Source organism: Nelumbo lutea, chromosome 3, assembly GCF_056320005.1.
Source record: "Nelumbo lutea isolate HS-2025 chromosome 3, American lotus-T2T, whole genome shotgun sequence".
Classification (NCBI taxonomy): Eukaryota; Viridiplantae; Streptophyta; class Magnoliopsida; order Proteales; family Nelumbonaceae; genus Nelumbo; species Nelumbo lutea.
In genome coordinates this window covers 87,218,804-87,243,989 of record NC_142686.1, presented here as the reverse complement: position 1 = coordinate 87,243,989, position 25,186 = coordinate 87,218,804, and the positions used below count along the sequence as shown (strand labels likewise).

General features: G+C 37.7%; 1 protein-coding gene across 5 annotated transcripts in view; it reads right to left on the bottom strand.

Moving 5' to 3' along the window:
- Positions 1 to 4,227: 4,227 nt before the first annotated feature.
- Positions 4,228 to 25,186, bottom strand: part of PTAC12 (plastid transcriptionally active 12) — a 49,764-nt gene continuing 28,805 nt past the window's right edge. For 2 of the 5 annotated variants that reach the window (XR_016110913.1, XR_016110912.1), the window contains exons 6-11: positions 21,303 to 21,424; positions 7,559 to 7,627; positions 5,703 to 5,756; positions 5,517 to 5,618; positions 5,094 to 5,285; positions 4,228 to 4,618 (exon numbers count right to left, since the gene is read on the bottom strand). Coding sequence is in view for 2 of the 5 variants with exons in the window: in XM_088981590.1 (XP_088837716.1) it covers positions 5,187 to 5,285; positions 5,517 to 5,618; positions 5,703 to 5,756; positions 7,559 to 7,627; positions 21,303 to 21,424 (446 nt within the window). In the remaining 3 variants the exon portion in view is untranslated. Of the gene's footprint in view, positions 4,619 to 4,680; positions 5,286 to 5,516; positions 5,619 to 5,702; positions 5,757 to 7,558; positions 7,628 to 21,302; positions 21,425 to 25,186 lie in introns of those variants that run through there. The other 3 variants (XM_088981590.1, XM_088981588.1, XR_016110911.1) reach the window with 2 other exon arrangements.

Sequence of the window (25,186 nt, the reverse complement as noted above, 5' to 3'; positions counted from 1 at the left end):
GGGTATTTTTGGAATTTTACAAAAGTTGGGGTCTCAAGGATCCAAAACCATAGGTACGTAGAGCTTAAAAAACCAAACCCAATGACACCAATATCACCCAAATTTAACATTATTTACCCCTTCACCCTATGACTCGAAGTCGAAACCGATTTCGATCGTCCGATCGGAGTCATTTTAATCCTATTCCTCATTTCACATCAAATCCAAAATATGAAACCATAGGTACGTAGAGCCCAAAAATCTGAATCCAACAACACCAAGATCACCCGAGCCTGACACCGTTTACCCCATCATCCTAAGACCCAAAGCCATAATCGATTCTGATTGTCCGATCGGAGTCATTTTGATCCTAATCTTCATTTCAAATCAAATCCAAAATCCAAGACCATAGGTACGTAGAGCCCAAAAATCCGAATCCAATGGCACCAAGATCACCCAAGTCCGACACCGTTTATCCCATCATCTTAAGACCCGAAGCCAGAACCGATTTCGATCATCCGATTAGTGTCATTTTGATCCTAATCCTCATTTAACATTAAATCCAAAATCTAAGACCATAGGTATGTAGAGCCCAAAAATCCAAATCCAGCAATGCCAAGATCACCCAAAGTCGACATTTTTTAACCCTTCATCTCAAGACCCGAAGCCAGAACCGATTTCGCTCGTCCGATCAGGATCATCTCTGATCCTAAATCCTATCCCGAGAAAATCTGAAATCCAACCTTATAGATGGATAGAGATCAAAATTCCGAGTCCAATGGTACCAAGATTGTCCAATTCCGACACCGTTAGCCCCTCCATCTTGAGCCCGAAGCAAGACTCGATCTGAACCCTCCATTTAGAATCCTCTTCATAATAACTTCGAACTTGGGGCATTCCACAGCCAGAACTTCCCCTCAACCTCTAGAAACATCTTAAAAATCTAAGATTTGACCAGCTATAGCTTCCAATCAATCAAGCCAATCACCTAAGCTTAGAATGTCTAATTTAGGTAAATTGGTGAAATCTTTCACGTTGTCTTGATTGATTGAGAGAATATCTCACAAAGCTGTCTTGGCAGCCCATTCTCTCAATCAATCTCTCTCAAAAAACCATTTAAACATCAACCATTGATCTCCTTTGTCTGCCATCTCAACCCTCCATTACCTTCTCAAAAAATCTATAAATACCACCCCTTCCTCACATCCTAGACACATAATCTGGCATACACAAGCTAGCTTAGGAAGAAAGCTCAACTCCCACAGTTACTACCCACGTCCCAAAGCCTCCTCATTCACTCTCCAGCATCCCTAGAGTCCCCTATATCAGTTTGAAGCCAAAGAACACCCTTGCCTCGAGCATATCCAAGCAAAGAAGCATGAAGCATTCTTGAAGCAAAGATCTTGTAGCAAAGAAATTCCCATCATCCAACACATTCTCCACCACTTGGGTCACATTCCATCACACTAAAATGACACCAGATATTTTGAGGATTGAACTAGAGAGTTAATTCCTTCTGGGCATTAAACTGAAGAGAGGAACTAGAGTGATTATGGGGTCCAAAGCTTGCTGAAATGGACCATGAAGAATTCAATCACGACCTACACCCATAAGTGGCATATCTCAAGTCTATTTTTGACAACTATGAGTGAGGTGGTTAGGCTACGTATTAGGGTTTCCTTGAAGGACAAAAGAAGACCAAGTGCAGGAAGGACCCCTATTTATAAGGAGAGATCCTGAGGCCCCAAAAGGGAATGAGGCAAAAGTATTTGATTCCCATTAGGAAAGGGAATCTCAAATTTTCTATCACTTGTTAGGGAGTACTGATAAGGTTTTGCCATGTGTCTTATGACATATCTCAAGGACGAACCTTCCTTTCGTTTGAGGATTCCCATTATACACATGTGCTAATTCCTTTCGCGACCCTTTTAAACCGACGTAGCGTGGGTGACATCACTATTTACCATGCACACCCTTATTAAGCCCACATTGTATAATTTAATAACGCACGTGTCTATTATTCGTTCTTGGCCTACGATAATTCCACGCTTGCCATAGTTCTACGATGGATTTGAACTCATCGCACGTCCGCATGTCTAAAGTTCATCATGAGTCTGAGCGTGTCCAAAGCTCATTGCAAGTCCGCGCATCCAAAGTTCATCGCAGATCCGCATGGACCAAAATTCATCGCAACCTATTTCAGGTATGAATTCGTCACAGATGATGAACTCATCCCAAACATGCAATGGGTTATGGACTTGTCACAAGTATTCGTGTAGTATTGATTTGACACCCTCTGTACTTTGATGGTCTAAATGACCAATATGTACCTACAACAACAATGTTGCTTGTTTCCAAGAAAAAAAGGTTGAGTTGGTCTAAATGACCAATGGTCTAAATGACCAATATGTACCTACAACCATTGGTCTAAATGACCAATGGTTGCTAAACCCAAAAAGGTAAAGAATGACTTGAATTTTAAGTTAACTATGAAAGGGAGTAGGAAAGGACTAAGGACTAACGAGTAAGGACTAAGTAGTAATTACCTAAACATACAAGGTTGAGTTGGTTCGGTACATAAAAACCAAAACCGAACTGAGTTGACGATTTATTTTTTCACACAAATTAAATTGATTTGGTCAATTTGACATTTAATGTGAACACCCTAAAAACAACAATGTCCAGCAACAAGAACCCCTTTTTGGAACACAATTTCCAGGAATTTGGGCTTAATAATGCATTTTTTTCCGGTTTCATAAATTCGAAATGCATATACGAAAATAGATGTTAATGATTAAACTTTAAATCCATTAAACAACCCTAACTCTCGGTATTTAGCATTTCGATGATTCTGAAAATCAATACGCACCATACGATACACACTGATATGTTGCAATATTTTGAACAATACTGAGTGAAATCAGTTTCCATCAATAATATAAAATCACTAGAATGTAGTTCAATATGAGCTAGTTTTATTTTTGGGTACATTATAGATTGCCACCTTATAGTTAGAGGGTAGTGACAATCCATGTTCAGAATATCGGTATTGCATATCATATTATGAAGGTTGGACTCACATACCCCCCAAAACATAAATAACACTAAATATAAAATTTAAATAATTATACATTCAGTATAAGCAGACAAGAAATGCACAATTAAATAGTTTATATGAAGAGATACATTATAATCAACAACATCATAAGTGAAAACAACAACAGGGAGGAAGAGATGAGAAACCTAAATTACAAAATAACTATATACGATATATAAATACTTAAAAAATGCACATTTAAATAGTTTATATGAAAAAATACATTACAATCAACAACACTAGAAGTAAAAACAGCAAGGAAGAAGAGAGTATTTTGAAGAAGAAACCAAGAAGATTACGAGAAACCCACATTAGGAAAAGGGGTCAGTTGTAGAGGTTCAACTGGAGAAACCAGAACAGATCCAGAAAATTGAGGAAGAATTAGAAACAGTCCACTAAGAGCAAAGATGAAATATTGAAAATAAGTCTCAATACCTAACCCATGTAGGAACAATCGAGGTCCAAAATATTGATATGATACTTTCAATACAGAGCATATCATATCTATATCTATAGCCACAGATATGGGATATGCCACAACTAGGTATGTATCCTATGAGTCGTGCATATTGGCACAATTCACCTTCATATCAGGCCATATCATGTTGTATCAATGGATACATTTTAATACACACTAATGCGAAATGTATCGATACCTGGTTTGACAAATTTATATGCTTTATTTTATAATTATATGTTAAAATGAAAAATTAGTTATTATTAATATAAAAATACTAAATAAATAAAATTTTCCAAAAGAATTAATAAAAATTAAAACCTTTAATTATAAAAACTGAAATAGAGTGATAATTATTATGATGTGTCCATGTTCTATAGTTCCAATATTGTTGATTGTAATGTTTCTCTTCATATAACCTATTAAATGTGCATTTCTCAAGTGCTTATACTTTATTCATAAATAATTCATCTTAGATTTAGTGTTATTAATGTATTTATGTGATTTGCATGCATTTCCGAGCTATCCAAGCATTTCCATATCATGTGTTTCCAAAGTGTAGCTGTATCCAAGCTATTTGATACGATACTTGATACCCATACTTTGATCCTTAGAACAATACATTATATCAACAAAGTAAAGTAATACTGGGACATACAAGAGTGAAATCAGTTATGGATTAAAAATCCAAAGCTTGGGTTTTTGAATGGCAGAATATTCTAAAATTGGAAGCATTGATAGTGAATCCTACATTTTGATACAAAACTGTATCAGATAGTTCCAATCTTACTGAAATCAAAATTGTTCATCTTGGTAAGCATCCCCTAAAATAATGCCAAAATTGCTTTAGCAAAAAATTTATTCTTATGGTAAAACATAATCATGTAGATCAAACCACCTTCGGATCACTATGAAATGCAACAAGACAGATGGTAAACTGCTCCAATTTTTAGCTACATGTTCCTCCTATCTGATATGAATGCTTCAAAAGCATTCATGTATTCATGCGGTTTACTATATGCAGCCCGGCCTCTATCGGCTGCATCATGTCAATACTTTGAGCCTTGACTGTAATTTCATCTAATCTGGTCAATGAAACCATCTCTTCTTTAGTTGAATATTAGCACCAAATGGTAATAGGATGAACTGAACGAGAAAAAGCTTTGCTCTCTTTAGAGCATATTATATACATACAGATGCATATCTTTTCTTAAACAGTGTTCCAAGATTATGTGAATAGGGTGTGTATGCATACCAATGGTCCAGTGGAACCTCAGGAGCCTTGATTCTCTACATTTAGATTCACATGCATGTTGGAGTTTGTATAATAGGCATCTGAGTGCATCCTTGGAAAAATTGAGTTTAGTCTGCTCACATCTTAGAACTAGGACAGATCCATGACACAAGGATACACTATAATCCTAATTGGAATAGTGCATCCTTGTCAAAATTGAGTTTAGTCTGCTCACATCTTAGAACTAAGATAGACCCATGACACAATGATATACTATAATCCTAATTGGAATCTTACATCTACAACTTCAAACTTCATCACTATACCTGCTCAGATAAACCCCCGGTGTGGAAAAATCTTCATCTTGTCTGAGTAGAAAATGCTTACTTTGGGAAGTTTAGTTGCTGAGCTGAATGAAATTACTCCTCTTCATCAAAGTCCATGAGAAAATCAGTAAGGTTCTCTGAGTCATCAATAGCCTCCTCAAGACTCATCGAATCTTTTCTCTTTGGTTTCTCCTAAAAGAAAAAGGATAGACCATGTTGTAGTTAGAAACATTGCATAAAGTGGTTGACGTGGATTTTATTTGTTTGGCATATGATCTTTTTTATGGAACAGATAAAACATATAGAAGAGAAAGGAAGAAATACAAATAAACAGTAGCTAACAATCAACTAATACCAAAGAACAGTTGGTAAAAATCCCACAGCATCTGGAAACAACGTAAGAAATGCAGAAAATAGAAACACCTTTGATTTGCGGAGCTCAGGAGTACTTTTCAAAACACTCCAATTGCGTGTAATTTTCTCTTCTACTTCATCTTCTCCTTCAATATCACTCTCCTCTCCATCCTGTCACAAACAGCAATTCATCAAGCAAACACAAAAAACGAAGCAAGAAGATCTTAAACAGAATATGGTTGCATGCCAACTCACATCATTTTCACCTATATCAACTGCTCGTGCCATAGCTTCATCCATATCTGTCATCTGTAATCATAGTTTTGTTGAAGCAATACATTAGTAAGACAAGGGTATGAAATTTACCCTTATAAGTTGCAAAAGTTTCTTTATCATCAATAAGCTCTATGTTCATAAATTCTATCTAGCAAGGTGCAGGCATGCACCGAACCTATATGGTTAGGGCAAGGATTTAATGGGTGTTCTTTTTTTTTTTTTTTGAGTTTTAGTTGAGGATGCAGATACTACATAACCTGGATATTGTTTGGTTTTGTCTAGCTAAAAAAGAGTTGTTTAAGTGTGAAACCAGTACATAATCTCACTCTGCTGAATATTAAAAAAGATGCTTATTATATTTAGAGGAGCTATGTTATTTTCCCTTCACTTCTTGGAAACCATATAACAGAACTTAACAGATCTTGGATTACAAGGTTTCTTGTTTTTAAGTATTTATATTCTATTTATGTATCTTTTCCTTCTCCATCGGATTATTATAGGTACATTCCCTTTGCAATAGTTACATGAAATATTTTATTGTGGAAATCTATCACAACTTTTGGAATAAACTGCAAGGATAGGTCTGTGACTGTGTTTTGGGAATCCAAAGTTTTCATATCAAGCACCTATTAATTTTGGATACTGATACGTTGATCAAGTCATTAGTTCAGAAAAATGTACCAGAGATGTTGACTGCAAGGACAAAATTGAATATGAAAGGGAATGGGTTCACAATTCAACAGGCCTGTCAAGGAAATGATGTTAAACAAAGTTCAGTAAAGTGGATGATCAACTTCTTTGGACCACTAACCATACTCCAAAGAATTCCATTGTCTAGATGTAGGCCGATGACCACATTCCCAAGTTGAATTGCTCAGAACAATCTTATCTGTTCACCACTGGACTGAAAGATCACCACCATAATTGATCAGTGGATCACACGGCTGTACATATCAAACAAGTCATGCCACTATATACTGTATGGCAAAGTTGTCAAGGTGACACCTAGGCAACAAGGCACCCTTTGAGGCTTGCCTCGCCTAATTACCAAAAAGTTCTGTACTTTCTATTGTAAAATACTTTTTTATTCTTTATTTTTTGAGATTATAATTATAAAATAGACATTATTAAACTAAAATGTTCATTGTGTGTTTATATACTAATTTCTTTTTATTATTTTCTTATTTGTTAGTGTTTAATCAACACAAACATTGCCAAATGCTGTATTGAACCCTCAAACACTTCAAAACCTGAACCAATAAGGAAGAAATTAAAATTTTCTCTAGTCAACACATTTTCTTCTTCCATATGTTCTTCTTCTTCTTCTTCTACCACTACTACTACTTTTTCTTTTCTTCCTTTCCTATAACAAAAGTAAGGATTCAGCCCCTATATTTTTTCAATTTTATTTTCCTTCTTTTTCTTCTCATGAATATGTTGATTTTCTGTACTTAAACATGAACTTTATACTTATGAAAATTATGAACAATTATTAAGGAAATATGGTTATAGTACCTAGGGACTACCCTAGGATCTATGTTTTTTACATAAAAAAATCCATCACCTAGGCACCCGCCTAGGTGACTAGGCGACAAGGCGCTCCCCTGTTGCCTAGCCTTGCCTTGGTGCCTTGAAAACTATGCTGTACGATAAAAATATGCTAGCATCTTGTATAAAATGCAAGTAACAGGTGTAACTGCTCGATAATATTCTCCAGCATATGGAAAATAAAAAACACCAAATTACTAGAATACACATATGTGCCCATTTTGTGAACGATATAGGGCATACATTCAGTTAATTAGTAAATTTTCTCAATTTCAACTCTCCATTACCTCAAGTTCTTCAGTCTTCTGTTTGGCAAGAATTTTCTCAAGTTCTGGCCTTGGTGTAATTTTTCCATGCTGAAGTCAAGTGATTAAGAATATAAAATGATGTTAGGGGAAGAACTCAGAAATTAAGTATAACTGAATGGCGCATTAAGCATATGCAGCAGCAACACTTTAATAGTTTCAGTTTTTCATCCACAGATTTTTCTTGCAGAAAAATAAAACTCAAGTACATTTCAGAACATAGATGAATATTGATATTGCATAAATAGCAGTGGTTCACTCCACCAACTCCAAAGCAAAGATGATTTAAAATCCACAGAAACAGCTGTGGTCTTTCTTTTAAAGTAAAATGCTACATACTTGAGAAGAAAAATATAACCACGGTACTAGAGGGCAAACTATCATAGAGGATATTTAGTATATTTTAAGGTAAAAACCTAGACAGTTCAAGATGCATAAATTTTTGCATTTCCCCGAAATGCAGGTAACCTAGATCATTGGACAAGTACCTTTGAGAGATTCTTCACACTGCATATCAATCCAATTTAATTGCTAGAGCTATCTAATATTGTGAATATGTCTTTTCATGCTTGTTCTAAGGCATTCCCCAAAATGCGCTACACTTTAACCCAAGTGTAGTATCAAATGGGCAAGGGTATGCTAGGACGTTCCTTTGAAGTGAAATTCCACAAATACACCCATTTAGATGAGGGTGAGTAAAGAGGTTAGTCCAATAAAAACGAATTAGTAGACACCATGAAGAGGAAAAGGATTAATGTTGTATGCTGAGAAGAAAACTAAATGAAAGGGTAAAAATCTAAAGAAATTGATAGCTACAAATTACGGTACATTGGAGAGGTAAATAAGAGAAATAGAGCAATGATAATAATAGATAAAGATCTAATAAATCAAAACTGTAAATGTTAAACATCTAATAAATGATAATAATAGATAAAGATCAGAATAATTTTAATTAGACTTGTTTCAAGTGAGAAAATCATTAACATAATTAGTGCTTCTGCACCTCAAGAGGGTTTAGAAGAAAATATTACAAGACAACTTGAAAAAACTTAAAAGGATAAATCCAAGAAATTCCAAATAAAGAGAAGATTTGATAGGAAGAGACCTAAATGAGCATGTGAAGAAAAGGTGTAAGATATGATATGGCACATGAAAGATTTGGATTTGGAGAGAGAAATGAAAAAGGAGAATATTTTAGAAATTGCATGAGATTAAGATATGGCAATAGTAAACATATTTTTGAAAAAGAGGGATTAACACTTGATAACATTTAAAAGTGGATCAAACATAACTCAATTAAATGTTTTCCTTACTAGGAGAATATAACGGATGATGTGTAAAAATTGCAAAGTTATTCCATGGGAAAGCTTAACCACAACATAGATTAGTGGTGATAGGTGTGCACATTAGGAAATAAAAAAGAAATAAAGAAAATAGGTGTCTAAAAATTAAGTGGGAAACCTAAAAGGAGAAAAAACTAACACAATTAAGAGATATGTTAATAACAGAAGAAAATTGGAATTTAGATGGAAAGGCTAATGATATGTGGCTTGAAATGGCCAATCACATAAAATAACAAACAATGTTTTAAAAAAATCTAAAGAAAAAATGGAAAAGAGCAAGGAAACATGGCAGTGGAATGAACCGGTTAAAAATACAAACAGATTAAATCGAGATTGTTATAAAGATTGACAAAATACTAAAAATAGAGAAAACTTTCTCTATCATAATCAATGGAGTGGCAAAAGATTTTTTTTCCAGCAAAAACAGGAATTAGGCAAGGAGATCCTCTCTCTCCCTTCTTATTCACTTTTGTGGCTGAGGTTCTAAGTAGGCAAATCATAAAGGCTGATCTAGAAGGTCTTATCAAAGGTTGGAGGGTAGGGAGATCTGAGGTGGTGGTAACTCACCTACAATTTGCATACGATATTATCATCCTCTATGAAGAGGTTGATGATTATAACTTGAGGAATTTGAAAATATGCCCTTAGCTCCAATCAGCATGATGTACATTATGACGTTTATTGTAAATTAATAAAGTAAATATTTGATTCATGTTATTGTGATGAGTTTCTGTGTAATACCCTTAAACTGGACACATATGAGACTCGTGTTAGTTTAGAACCTTCATAGCCGTTGGATAAATCTGGGGAGATTTATCCTGCCAAGGCTGACACTGGAATACTGCCAAGTTGGTTGGGGTGGCTTGTCTTAGCTGCCAGGGTGAGACCTAATACATGCAGTGTGGGTTTTCTTGAAACCCTAAACCGGACCAAAATTTTAGTATTGCAGTGGACCTTGGAGATAGATGGGAAAAACTGAAATGTTACACCTGACCCCTAGACTCGATTATGATACTGCACTAGGTGTCGGATTTGGCTGTCTTTGATATGCCAATCAGTGAGATCCTTAGAGGTGGGTCAAAACCTGGGTATGTTGGGACAATCCGAGAATTCACCTGAGTGGGTGATCATAGTGACAAGATTAGCCCCTTTGTCGGACAAAGTGAATGATCGGGGATGCACTCTCTCTGATGGAAACCTAAACTGTCGGCAATTGATTTCAACCGTTGAAATTTGTTTTTGCAAAATATATTTATATAGAGATATACATATATATATATTATGATTTCAAAATGTTTGCAAAAAGGTTTTAATTCCAGGGATCCATGTGAGTAGAGAGTGCAGCACTACACCTTGCAGCTGAGGGAGAGGTCTTCTCTTGTCGGGCAGTGTTTGATCATTATGGGTTGAGAGGTTAAATGTAAGACCATTGAGGATTATACCTGATGGGCTAATCTTACATCTGCCCACAGTCCTTGGACCTTCATAACATGGCTGGACCCAAGGACCATTTAGTGTAAATGTTGGGCCCATTAAGAACCCATAGTGATGGACTCAGGGGTTCACTGTATTCAGCAATGAATTCGGCCAGGCCTTGTAACAGAGGCTAGGCTGAACCCATGTGGCTGATGTGTAGATCAATGATAGGGCCCCACACCATACAAAGAAAGCCAAGCTACCCAGCATTAAAGAGGAAGTGAGCCTGAAAGCTTAATGGGCCTAAATGCCCATTTCGAACTGGGTTAATTAGATTAATTAAATAGGGGCGGATCTGGGATTTGGATTAGCAAATAAGATAAGGGATTATCCTTATCCAATCAAAGAGAGTCCAGATCCAAATAAAGATTTGGATCAAAGGAACTCCTAATTTGATCAGGAAGGCTGATCTTTATCTGCAGATAAGATAAGGGATTATCCTTATCACTTAAAGAGTCTAGATCCAAATAAAAGATTTGGATTAGGAAACTCCTAATGGGATTAGGATATTTTCTCTTTAAGGTTATAAATAAGAGAGCAAGGCGAACCTCCAAAGACACATTCGCCGAATACAGAGAGAAGACAACACAGTTAGACTGCTCTTGCCTTCTGCTCTTGCCGCCCTACCCTGTTCGATCTCCAGTTCTTGGATTGGATCAAGATTTGATCTTGATATTGTTTCTTACCAGAAGAAACAATTTAGAAGTTGTGCTCACTGTCCTATTCGATTCTTGTTGAAGAATCACTAGTTCTTGATGAAGAACTACATGTACCCTCTTTGGGCGTGAACACCTACGTTGGGAGGAGCATTCTTGCATGGATTACATATCAGGTATATCCCTCCCTTAATTTGGTTTCAGATTTGGTCTAGTTTGGTTACAAGAACGAACCTTGAAAATGTAGTTTCTAAATTGGGAATAGGATTCCCAGATTGGAGTAAAGAAATTTTTGAAATTTCGCCCAACCTTCCTATAGTGTTCGGCCATCCATATAATGGATCTCCCATCCCTTCAGTGGTATCAAAGCCAGGTTCAAGTCTTGAACCAAATTAGATCATATTTGAATCTGCGTAAATGGGCAGAAGGCGTTCTACCCGATTTGCACAGTTAGCGTTTTTTCTGGGAAATGGTTACCAGATTATGGGCGGATGATCTGGAAAATAAATCTTTATTGTTCTGTGATATTTATAGAATTGTTCTATGAATGTTTCTTGAATATTTGGGCTGCACATGTGATGGAGATCAAATCTTTTTGGTGCCAAGAATGGCACACCCTGTGATTTCTTTTCTATTCAATTTGGTTTGTAAAAAATTTTTATTTTTATTTTTATTTTTTGACAAATTGTATAGGAATTCGATGTGATGTAATAATAGAAAAATTGGGTTTTTCTATTTTATTTCCATCTGGAGATTCCTGGAGCGCACAACAGAGGAGAAGAAATTTTCGTAGAAACAAGTTCCGTGGTCTGCGATTTTGCAGATATCAATTCAGCAATCTGCGATTAACTGTTCTTTGCAGGTTTGCAGGATATCCAAGAAAATCATAGTGCAGCCCTTTGATTTTAGTATCTTGATAATTTGATTATCTTAAATTAATTTATTTTCAGATTATTATTCTTGAATTAAATCTTGAACAAGACACCAAAACTTGGGTCGATTTACACTAGATTTGGTCCAAACTGGTTGGACCGAATTATTGGTTTGATGGGGTTGGTTTTCCTAACCCTAATTCGATTCAGGCCAGAGAATTGATGGCCCACTTCAATTTTTAATTCAACCCTCCTCTGTAAAACCTAAATTTAATATGATAAAACTGAATCAGCCCTACTTTAGCTACATGGGCCGAACTACTTTTTGTAATACAACCCATGTACCTAGATAATGTTATATAATAACATTATGGGCTTTGTTGGGTCGATACTGATTTAATCTAATTAATTAAGGATTTTACAGATATTTTAATTGATTGGATCAATTTCATGCATGTGATGTATGGATGTGTGATGTGCAACGTACATGGACCATAAGTACTTGGCCCATGATTATTTCGCCAGTGACTCTTTCGCACACCATGGCTGAATACACATCATTGCCATGGTGACCATAAGATCATTGGATAATCTCCCCATTTGGTGGGCCCCACATCAGCTTCCTCCCCAAGAGGAATCGTGCGGAACCCTAGCCGTTTAGGGCCCATTTAAATCTAGCTTTGAGAAAGTCAGTGGAAGCCACTTTGGTTTGACCTAAATAAAACTAGGGCGTAATATTTCGTTCCCTCCACTAAAATATAAGTGCATGTGATAGGGAGATTCATATGATGAAATCTCTAAAGGCCTTCCGTCATTAGCACGAAGATGGCTCCTTCAGTAACGAGGAGATGCACCATAAAATTGGGTTATCCATTTGTTGTTGGATCTGTTGGATTGTTTCATAAGATGATAGAGGCGTTATAGACCGATGTGGGAGACGCCTATCCTAAAATGGAAGACTCTCTCACGGTACCTTGGCGTTCACGAATATGATGGATAAGCACTTATTGGACAGAAAGGTTTAACCTAAAATGACAATGAACCTTGTCTAACAGAGGCCAAAGGGAAAACTAATGAGATGAGTGGATGTGATCCTTCATAGAAGGTGATGGGGTTATGCAGCTGAAACAGTTGGCTCCATGCACTGTATGTGGTTTCCCGCATTTCCAGAGACATAGTTTGCAGTCTCCATCACTGAGATAGGAGGTAAATCTCATATATGAATAAATGGAAATGGAACATAGATTAAAAGCCATATCTATGTAGAAAACATGAATCAAATCAGTTGTGGACTAATAATTGCTTTGCCTTCTATCAGAAATGGCAAACGAACAATTCGCCAAATTGTTGGACGATAATAAGCTTAAGGGCCCAAATTACGCTGACTGGTATCATAACCTTATGCCAGTTCTGACGTCTGAGAAATTGGACAAGGTTGCTAAGAACCCTGCTCCGGATAGTCCGGGTAATAGGACTTCTGAGGCCCGCGGGAGGGAATATCAAGAATAGGAAGAGAAAAACTCTCTTTCCCGGTGCTATATCATAGCCTCCTTAGACAATCAGATACAACGACAATTCGAGCAGATCGAAGTGTCTAAAGATATCTTGGATAGTCTAAGGACAATGTATGAGTAGCAGAATTGTTCTACTCGTCAGAAGGTCCTAAAACATTTTATGACTGCACAAATGTCCAAGAACCAGCTAGTTCATGACAATTGCCTTAAGATGATGGGGTACATCAATGAACTGGAGGCTCTTGGATTTGGGCTAGATCATGTCACCAAAGTTGATGCCATCCTGAACTCTTTGTCTCATTCCTTCAATCAGTTCATAATGAATAACAATATGAATAAGCTAAATGTTAGCCTCCAGGAACTCAGCAATATGCTGTAGAGGGCTGAGGAATTGATAAAGAAGGATGAGCCCATTGCCATGCTTGTTGAAGGTGGCAAATCGGACTAAAAGAAGAGGAAGGCAAAGAATAAACCTCAGAAGAAAACTAGCAAGCCTAAAAAGCAGAGGAAGGACAAGGCATCAAATGCTTGTCACTTCTGCAAACAGGCCGGCCACTAGAAGAGGAACTGTCCTCAGTACCTGGAGAACAAGAAACAAGGTAATTTCGAATCCTTTGTCTTAGAAACCAATATGTTGGTGACTTCTGCTTCCTGGTGTATTGACTCCAAAGCTTCTACTCATGCAAGTAACACATTGCGAGGGTTCAGGACAAGCAAAAGACTAAGTGACGGTGAGGTGATTCTTCACTTGGGGACTTCTGCAAGCGTTGCAACTATAGCCATAGGAACTTTAGAATTGTATTTCAAAGAAGGAACAATTACATTAAAAGATTGTCTTTTAATTTGTGGTGCATCAAATCCTGCACTTTGCCCTATCCTTGGTTCTTTACACCCCACGCTGGCCTCCCATAGAGCTCCCAACATGTGTCACGTGTATGTCTTGAACACTGACAGTGGGTACAAAACAACTTGTCCTTATCACCAACTTTTTTGGAGCCATTTTTCTTTCCCATATTATTACCACCCATTGTAGCTAATGCCACCTATTGCTCCCCCTCAGTTGTAACCATCACACTCCACCTACTTTCCTCAAATTGAACAAAGGCATACACCTCTTGAACTGAAGGCAACTCTTTACATCCTAAAATCTGAACTCTAAAGTGTTCAATTCATATGCAGGGCTTAGTCCTAACAAGAAGGCAAAAACCCACTGCTAAGAAACCAGTTTCTTATAGGCTTTAGCATCATCATAATGTTTCCATTCTATAGCTTAATAGTGGTCCAATTCCTTCCATACTAAAGGGCTGAATGATAGGTTGCAAATTACGGTTCCCCTATTTACAGATCAAGGATTCAGCTTGTAACTGGTAAATCTTTGCAATAGTGCCTTTGCTCAGAATAGGTGGTTTTGGCATGTTCCCATATCTCACTAGCAGTATCTACCCGCATAAAGTTCTTCACATTAGGTTCCATGGCTGTAAGAAGCCAAGACATCACCATACTGTTTTCTTGGTCCCACCTATCATGTTCAACTGTCCCACTCTTGGGTTCTTTCACTCTTCCATTTATATAACTAGTTTTTCCCCTTGCTGTTACATAAAGTTTTACACCTTTAACCCACTCCAAGTAGTTCAGGCCATTTAAAGAGGTGATTGACATAAGAAACATCATGTTCTCAACTCCCATACCAGCTGTACTACGGGTTGATGTAACCCTGGATAAAGCAGAATCATCATTTGCCATTGAGGGAAAATTCTACACTACAAAAAACAGAACCATAGGTGCACAAGACCAGTCCCCACCCAACTACTACCTCTCACAGTCACAGTCAGTCTACTAAACACCAAAGACTTCTACTTCTGAAGCGAGAAATGCACTGCTGAATCAGTCCAGCAATTAAATAATCCAGAAACAGTCCGGAAGCAATCTAAAAACAGTCCAGCAACAGTCCAGCAATTAAAGAGACAACAGAAACAGTCCAACCATTAAAAGGACCACATATGACATACCAACCAATTACAGCACATACCTGTGACAAAGGGGATCACACACCCCTGTACAGCACCTGTATGAAGGTGCAAACCCAAAGAAGAGGCCTTCACAGCATCGGCCAAAGGAAAAGGAAGCCTTCACAAGGTGTTCTGACCAGTCTGATTAGGGTTTCTTGCCTTCATTGTCCAAGAAATCAGGTAAAAGCTGGGAATGAATGTGATTCAGAGGAGAAAGAGAAGAGGAGAGAAGAGAGAGGAGAGGAGAGAAGAAAATAGAAAGAAAGAAAACTGTTTGAGAGTCAAAAGTCTTGGCTGGCAGTGCCTAGCTTCTTATTTATAATAGCAAGAAATAAATAAAAGAAAAGAAAGTTACAAACATGCCCCTGGCGGCACACCCTAATAATCAAATAATTAAAACAAGAAAAGAATATGTCCACAGCACCCTAACAGCAGAAACATAGAAAAACTATAACAGAAGTCACAATTCCAGGTTGAGTTTTCCTAAAACCTGGCTTTTGACCAAAAACCGTTGACTTGGTCAAAAACCATCTGACTCGGGAAGTTGAACCATTGACCCATTCAACTCAAGAACTCTGTGCTCGTTGTCCAATTGGGGTAAATCTTTATATCGTTTTGAGGTAACTTTTCAGGATCTATGTACACCAAACACACCTTAGCACCTTAGCCCACTATTTTTGCAAAAAAAAAATAACAAACAATTTGCCCACGTATCCTAATTTTTATTATATATTTATATTTATATATACATGTCATGGTTTGACCTGTTCAACATGGATGGTCAAACTGGTTCAACAAGACCCCCCTTTCCACTAGTGTTATGCATCTTTATTCTTTTTAATATAAAAGATTTTTATTAAAAATAAAGAAAAAATGAAATCCCCCCTTCCTCTTCTTCCTCCTGATCCCCCTCCTCTTAAGGAGGCTTACACCTCCTTGTGTTCAAGAGGCATACGTTCTAAACTATGCCTCACGCCTCTAGGTAGTGGAACACCTTGCGTCACGCCTCTGCGTTTTAAAACATTGTTTGAAAGTCCAAGGTGCAAGTTAGTTGCTTCTTACCCATGAAATGCCCACTTTTTAATCTCCTTCCACCTTAATTTGTCTAAGTCCCAACTGTTTAGCTAGTTTCAAATCTTGTAGCAATGCCAACAGTTCAGCCTTCAATGAATTCCCGATGCCAATTGGTCCCGAGAACAAAGCCAACATCCTTTCAGAATATCTAATTACTCCTATACCTGACAGTCTCAGGTTTCCAAGGGAGCTCCCATCAAAATTCAGTTTGATCTTATTGCCTTCTAGAGGTTTCCACTCTACCCTTACTTGCTCTTTCACTCTCAAAGATTGTGCTACTTCGATGCAGGCTCTTAGGATGTATGTGGTTGAGAAATCTTGGAAGCTATCCAATGATATTACCTAGTGAGCTACTTTCACCTTTATGGTGTCTATCACTTCCTCTACTGTTCTGTTTTTTTCCAAGCAGATTCTGTTATTCCTTTTCTTCCACACCATCCAGCATATTGTTGTCTTCGTAGCTCTCCACATTACCATCCCTCTTTTCTTTGGTTGCCTTAAGAAGTCAAGGTTGAAAAGGCCCAACACATCTTGAGGAGGAACCCACCTAGAGCCAAAAAGAGCATAAAAAGACTCCCAAATTCGATGCATGAATGAACAAGATAATAAATGAGATAGGCTCCTTTTTGTGGAGATCACCCATATCCATCTTTCTCCCTTTCTAGCTCTAACCTCTATCAAGATACTCCTTCCTGCTGTTCCACTTCTTTTAAAAATTGGTCTATTAAGCCCTAGGAACTTTCTCTTGCCAACTTTCCTTTCCTAACCTGATTTTCCTATCTTCCATTATGCCCATCGACGCTAAGATCTTGAGCTTCATTCGAAAGTCCTGGGCAAGCTGAAAGCTTCGAGCTAGCATGCTGAACTGAGGTAGACGATGGCTTCTTTACTCGTGTGACTTGAGAAGTTAAAGGAGTCACCAGACCCATTTTTACTAACCCATCCAAGTCCCCTAAAGCCGGTTCCACCTCTAGACCTTGAACCTGTTTGGGCCATCTCCGGCTTAAGTTTAAATTAACTAGTGGTCCAGATATCTTAGATGATGCGGCCCCACATAACAGCCACCCAAAAGATTTTTCACCTGTCCTTAGTTCTCCACTTTCAAGTAATTTTGATTTCCAAACTAACCCGCATGAAGCCTCTTTGTTTACCTCCAACTTTTGGCCAATAGACCTCAACACTTGGCCTATCTTTTCCTTTTCACATGTAAGCCATCCTTCAAAAATACCATTGTCATTTTCCTTGGTACAGTTCATCCACAGAGATGCTTCAACTTCCAGCAGAATCCAGACCTTAAGCCATAAACCTTCTGCAAGCAGGTTTATGCATCTGCGAACTTCTTCAGGCTTCAGCCCCATGATTCTGATTCTTGCAGCATGGAGATCTTGGAGATTATATGCTATCAGTGTTCCACCCATAGTCTGGATCAACTTTTCAAGGATTTCCTCATTCCAGAGATTAAGTCCCACTAGTTGAAGCACGAGAATTCCTGCAAAAATTGGATTCTGGTTACAAGACATATAGCAGCTCTCCACACTTACCCTAACATCTAAAGATTCCACCATTTCAGCAGTGGGGAACACTACTTCATCAACTCCAAATAACACAGCCTTCGAATCATCGAAAGGCTTGATATTCACAGAACCTTTTAAATTGAATCTCTTCACAACTGCCTCCAAGACCCTTCCCCAATCTGTAATTTTTTTGGCTCTTGTAATAATAACTTTCATCTCCCAAACTTCTTTCTCCAAATCTAATAGCATCTTCTGATTTTTTGTTTTGCTACACACTATAGCTTCTTGTGTTCCTTTTTTTGGTTTTTCCTTCTTTGAATTGGTAGCTCTGCTTGTCAGACCTCTGGACCATTGCATTGTTTTGGAATTTGTTTTTGTTCCACATTCAACAGAAAGTCCTGTAGTAAATCTACAAACATTCTCCACCCTAATCGCATTCTACCCTCTGGCAAACATAGCATCTGTTTTCTGTTATCACCACACATTTCCATGATCACTACAAACCAACCTTTCACATTTTCCCTTCTCAACTTCAAACTTTTTACCATCTGCTCCCACCGCACTCTTCCAGTCTTGTTTTTTAATGGAGAATGTTGCCCATCCATGAAGCCTTTCAGCCATCCAATCACCTCCTCAGCTACATAAATGGTGGCTCTTTTTTCTTCTTCAATCAAATATAACTCAAGTTGGTATCAGAGCATTTATCAAAGTCACAACTGTCAACTGCACACCTATCGATGTGCTGATGTCCAGTCACAATACAATAACACTAATGTGGGTGTCAGCAGGTTTTATCAAAAAAAAATGTTGGTGTCAGCAGTAGTGTTGCTAATGAAGCCACTCCAAGAGGACTCGTGACGTTTGGAAAATCTTTGCTATAGAAGAAATTGAGGGAAAGGGAATGAGAACAGTCTGCCAAAAGTGCAGAAGTGATTTCTTTATCAATAACCAGAAATTTTCATTAATTAATGAAAAAGATACAAATAAGCACCTCGGAGAGAAACTCTCTTAGCTCTCTCCAAGATGACATAAGAATACAGAAATTACAGAACAGCCAGAAAAGTTGATCCCTTCCCACCCCTTGCTTTGCCAAAGCATTTATACTCCATTTAACCCACTGCATCTTGATCTCTATATCTTGTGTTAAACACTTGAACTTCCTTCTTTCATTGACAAATTTCCACCAACCAATCTCATCTTTTTGCAGCCAGTTAACTACCAACTTTGAATTCCCTTCTATGATCAATTTTCTTATGTTCAACTCCTTCGCTTTTTTGATTCCTTCAATCACAACCATGATTTCTGCCCTCAAAGAATCTCCAGCATCTATTGGCCCCAAGTAGAGAGCAATATTTTTAACCCTTTAACCCCCCAAACCCTGGTGACAGGGATTTTTTTTCCTTACTCTCCACTATAAACAGCCAGAGATCACACCAACTGAGCCACCTTAAACCGGTAATGCAAAAGTGATTTTAGAAATAGTAGCAAAGGTGGCACCAGCCATTTGGCTAGAAACATGGCCACAAATTTGAGAAAAAATGATGATCAGAAACCACACCCTTCAAAATTGTATATGGCCGAGATCCCCCATCTATTTTACCCTATGAGAGGGATGCAGCTGTGGTAGCAGAAGTCGATCAAATGCTATATGCTAGAGATGAGGTACTAAAGTCACTTAAGGCCCACCTATTACACAGGCCCAACAGCAGATGAATCTACAGTATGATAAAAAACACCGGACCAATGTTTTAAAAGCGCAAGGCACAAAAAAGGCATAGGGGACAATTTGCACCTGAGGCGCAAGGCACAAGACGAGCCATGCGCCTTTTTAAGCAAGGCGCAAAAATTAAAAAAAAATGCTAAAAAATAAAAAACAAATTCAAAAAAATTTAAAAAAATATTGGTAAACATAATATTAATAAAAACATGAACTTAAATTTTAAAATAAATGTTTTAAAAAACCTATTATCTAAAATAAAAATACATATATATATATAACATGTAAAGCATATTCAAATAAAAATTTAAAAATAAAATCAAACATATAAAACATTTTCAAGCATATAAAACCCACAATCTCTTTTTTTCTCAATTACATTACTTCAAGTAGCTAATGTGAGTGTGACATATTACATTCCTGATTCTACGAGCTGCCTTTGTGCCATGCCCCTCGAGGCAAGGGGCGTGGCACAGGGGATCTGGGGGCAGAGCCCCTGTCCCAGCCGCTAGACTCAAAAAAAGAAAAAAGCAAAAAGGTGTCAAATTTTCAAAAGGTGTGCGCCTGGGCTGAGGCGTGTGTGGCTCCTCTCCTTTGGCTTGTAACCCTAATTTCCAGAGGCTGAGCTCCTCAAAGAGTTCAGTCATTTTTGGGGGTGTCAAACCAATTGCCACTCCCATTGATACCAATCATGGATAAGTGTAGATCAAGGACATCTGTTAGAGTACAAGGATCAATATTAAAGATTAGTTATGAGGTTATTACTCATGCATCACTTGTCCAGATGTATTATATGTTGGAAGTATATGCATCAACCACAAGTGGCACATCTTAAAGCAATTGAACAGATTCTTGCTTATTTGAAGGGAAGCCCAAAGAAAAAAAAATCTTATATGCAAACCATGGTCACCTAAAATTAGAAGCATTCACCAATGCAGATTGAACTAGTTCAGTGGATAATAGGCATTCAACATCAACCTACTTGTACTTTATTGGGTGTGTCATGGAGGAACCATAGACAATTTGTCATGGCCAAATCTAGTGCTAAGGCACAGTATAGAACTATAGCTCATGGGGGTTTGGCATTAAAGTTATGAATAGATTTTGAAGGGCCTATGCAGTTGTGTTATCATAATCAAGCAGCCATTAACATTGTACATGAACCAGGTCAGCAAAACTGAACTAAGAACACAGATGTCAAATGACACTTGAGAGAATTTTTTTTTTATCAATATTTTTAGAGAATGTTACTTCTAGTGAAGTGTGTATCCCTTTTGTGAAATATACATCTAATTCTGCAAACAAACCAAAGAATCAGGTTTCTTATGCAAAATTTACCAAACTTCCCCCTAGCTAGACTATGACTTAACAAATTGGCATACTTTTGGAGCTCCCTGATTAACTTAATCTCCACAGGCCATTCAACCCACAATGGAATAAATAGATAACAATCTGGGAGCTCCTATCCACTTACCATCTTAAACCATGAGAGTATTATTGCGAAAGATGTCTTCAGGACTAAATATAACAGTAACATTTATTGATACTAACCTCCATAAGATAAGACAGCATGTTGGGTGTTGGCTCATGGAAATCCGGACCCCTGTAATCAATCCCTTCATTTGGATCTTGAATGTAATTCACAGTAGGATAAACTGGATCTCCGCCCCATACTGTAGAGAAGAACGAAAAATTAAAACAAATAAATAAATAAATAAAATAAAAAGACTAAAAACAGGCAAGGCAGCTTTAATGAAAACCTTAGATGAGAATATAAATTAGCAAGATCCTATTAACAGTCAAGAAACAACATGTCCATAAAATGAGTGTGGCAGAAATGTGAATGCTAAGATGGATGAGTAGAAAAATAGAAAGGATAGTATTAGGAATGAAGTCATATGTAGGACCTAGAGAGTAGCTGCAATAGGTGATAAAATGAGAGAGAGAAAGAGAGTAGACTAAGATGGTTTGGTCACATGCATAGAAGACCCCCAACAGCTCCAGTTAGAAGTGATTTATTACAAGTTAAGGGGCTAGAAGAGCTAGGGGTAGACCAAAAAGGACATGGGTAGAAGTAGTAAATGATTTAGGCACTAATAATTTAACAGTGGATATGGCTTTAAATAGATGGATTGGTGAAACAGGGTTCATGTAGCCAACCTCATATAGTTGGGATAAAGGCAAGGATGATGATGAAAATCCTATTAACATTATAGGCTAACCATTTTACAAACAGGAAACCTGAAACTAAGTTAAGTATTATGAAATTGTTACAAATGGTTTACCAAATAAATACACTTTTAGCCATTTTTTAATTAACAAGACTTTATTAAATTAAGAAGTCATGTATAAATGGCAACATCTCTGAGATGGCCAAGCCAGAAGCATTATACATCAATGCCTTCCTCCTACACTCCAAAATAGATCTTCTCCATTCACTCCTAGTTTTGCCAAAGCATATGCCAACCCATTAGCAGATCTATAAACCCATTTTGTGACAACACGTCTATTACTTTTGGCACCTTTATCTTCATAATGTTTCTATATTTCCAAGGAGTCTTGTCCCCATTCTGAATCCAGCCAGCCACCAATTTAGAGTCTCCTTCAATTATCAGGTTTTTTTTTATAAGATATGAATTTTATTGAAATTAAAGAGAAGCAAAAGAAAGGTACAAGATGCACACTACAACCGCAGAAGCGCGATCTGCAGTCTCAAAGAGTAAAAACCAAATTACAACTGTGCCCAGAAAAACTGATTCTTGTGTACCCCTTGCTTAGCTAAACAATCAGTGACCTCAGTATCTGATCTTCTTTCCCAACGAAACCTTACTTCAATGCTTGTGGTTAGCCATTTAATTCTTCGCAAAACCCCCCTAAATGACCAAGGCGCTTTCTCTGGTTCCCTTAGCCACCCGATTACCAGTTTAGAGTCACCTTCAACTAGTAATCTGCCAAAGCCCAACTCTCTAGCAAGCTCCACTCCTTCTAAGAGTGCAAGGAGTTCTGTATTCACAGCATTCCCTACTCCAATGGGACCTGAGAATAAATCTAAAATGTGACACCAGCATTTCTGAACACCCCCCCCCCCCAAATCCCAGAGGGACCCGGATTGCCTAAGCTGCATCCATCAAAGTTCAACTTGATAAATCCTTCTTCAGGGGGCCCCCACTCTATCACAGGCTTCTCCTTGACAGTTGAGCTTTTTGCCATCAGTCCCCAATTCCGCCATAGGTCATCAAAGGTGTAATGTGAAAAGTAGTCTGATTTCGATCGAGAGTGAAGAAGAGAAGAAGAAGAAGGAGAAGAAGGAAGAAGAAGAAGAAGAAGAAGAAGAAGAAGAAGAGAGAAGAGAAGGAAGAGAAAAGAGAAGATTGAGATAAAAAAGTGTAGCTGGCAGCGCCAGACTTTGTATTTATATGTTAGGGTGACAACATAAGAAATAAAAATAAAATAAAAGACAAAAGTTCCCTTGCGGCACATAACTAAGGTTACACCACTCCCCCTCAAGTTGGGGCATAGATATCAATCATCCCCAACTTGTCACAAAGATTATAGCAATGTTTCAAAACATGGAGGCACTCCACTACCTAGAGGCGTGCGTGCGTAGTTCAGAACACAAGAGGCGTAAGCCTCCCGAACACAAGCAGGCATAAGCCTCCTTAAGAGGAGGGGAGTTAGGAGGAGGATGAAGAGGAAGGGGGATCTCATTTTTTCTTTATTTTTAATAAAAATCTTTTATATCAAGAAGAATAAAGATGCATAATAAGGGGGGGGGGGGGGGGTAGTGACACTTAGCCCTCCAAACTTTCATTTACAACAGAGAACCTAAACTTTCAGATTCCAACACTTTGCCTCCTCATTAACTGGATTGATGGAGGAAGTTAATTTATGAAAATTCCCTTTCAAGATTCATGTGGACAAAAAAACAACAATTCAAAATGATGAAAATGGGCAGGGAAAAGTACATTATCTCTTTTTTTTTGAAGAATAAAGATCAAAGTTCATTAAAAAAAGGAAAAGAAATACAACAGAAAGGTGATAAGACATCACCCAAAGAAGTACAACCAAAGGACCCAGCAATCAGACCTCAATGTCTCCATAACAAGACCCAAAAATAACAATCTCTTTATCATCCATTTTTCTTCTAAACCCTAATCAAATAAAACCCTCAATGTGAGAAATAAGTAGAAAGAAACACAACAAAAGGATTTGTACAGATATGTAAGAGTAAGGGCAAAATGGTCCCACAAATTAAGGGAAGGGTAGTGAGGATTTAGAAATGTTTAACAAGCACATCACAGTCACATGAGAATCTTTTTTTATGTTAACTGGTAGAATGCTAACAGAGGGGGACAAAGTGTTGAAATCTGAAAGTTCAAGGGTGTCTTTGTCACAAATAAAAGTTTGGGGGTGCTAAGCATCACTACCCAAAAAGTAAAGGGTAGTCACCTCTAACTTACCTTTTTTTCTTTCTTTGATGGGTGGTAGTTCAGATTTTTTACCAGCCTCGGACCTTGCAAAACAACTAGCAACTCGGTCCAAGTAAATTTTTAATCTCGTTCGCATAATAGTTAAAGCAAAACCATGTTATTTACAATGAGAAATGGAAAGAAAGTTCTTTAAAAGTAGGTTAATACTTGACAGAAAACCATGTTATTTACAATGAGAAATTGAAGTTTTATCTTCCCTTCGATGAAGGAGGTCTGTGCATCAAAAGAGTAAGGATGTCAATATGGATTTGCTTGGGAAATGGATTTTGCAGTTTAGGGTTGATAGAGAGGTTTGGTGGACGAAGCTAATAGACTCAAAATTTGGTGTTTCTAGAGGCAACTGGATCTCTGAAGACTCTTTTCCTTCTTACAGATGCACTGTTTGAAAGGGAGTAATGAAATCTTGCATCTCTTTCTCTAAAAGGGTATCGTGTAAGGTGGGAGATGGAGGATGGCTGAAAGAGTTGTTTCCCGAGCTTTTCAGTTAGCTGAGAATAAAGAAGCATCTCTGGGAGATTCTCATAAAATACTTTGGGGGGTGGGTAGTGGGGGTAGTGTGGTTTGGTCTCCAAGTTTTAGGAGAAATTTGCATGACTGGGAGATGGAGAGTGTGCTGGACCTTAAACTGTTGAGAAAATATAACTCTAAGAGCAGGGCAGGAGGATGGGTGGTGCTAGAAATGGGAGAACAATGGCATATTTACTGTCAGATCCTATGAAAGACACTTGAGAACACCCAGAAACACCTTGTTTCCCAATAAATTGATTTGGAGGCCCCTGGTTCCCTCCAAGGTCAGTTTCCTGCTGTGGCCTGCTGTGATTAGGGCTGTAATCGGGTCAGATTCGGATGGGATTCCAATTATTGAAATTCCAAATCCGAACCCAATCCAAGTCCATACTTCAGAGTATGGATTTAAATATAATCGGAGTCCACTATATTGTCATC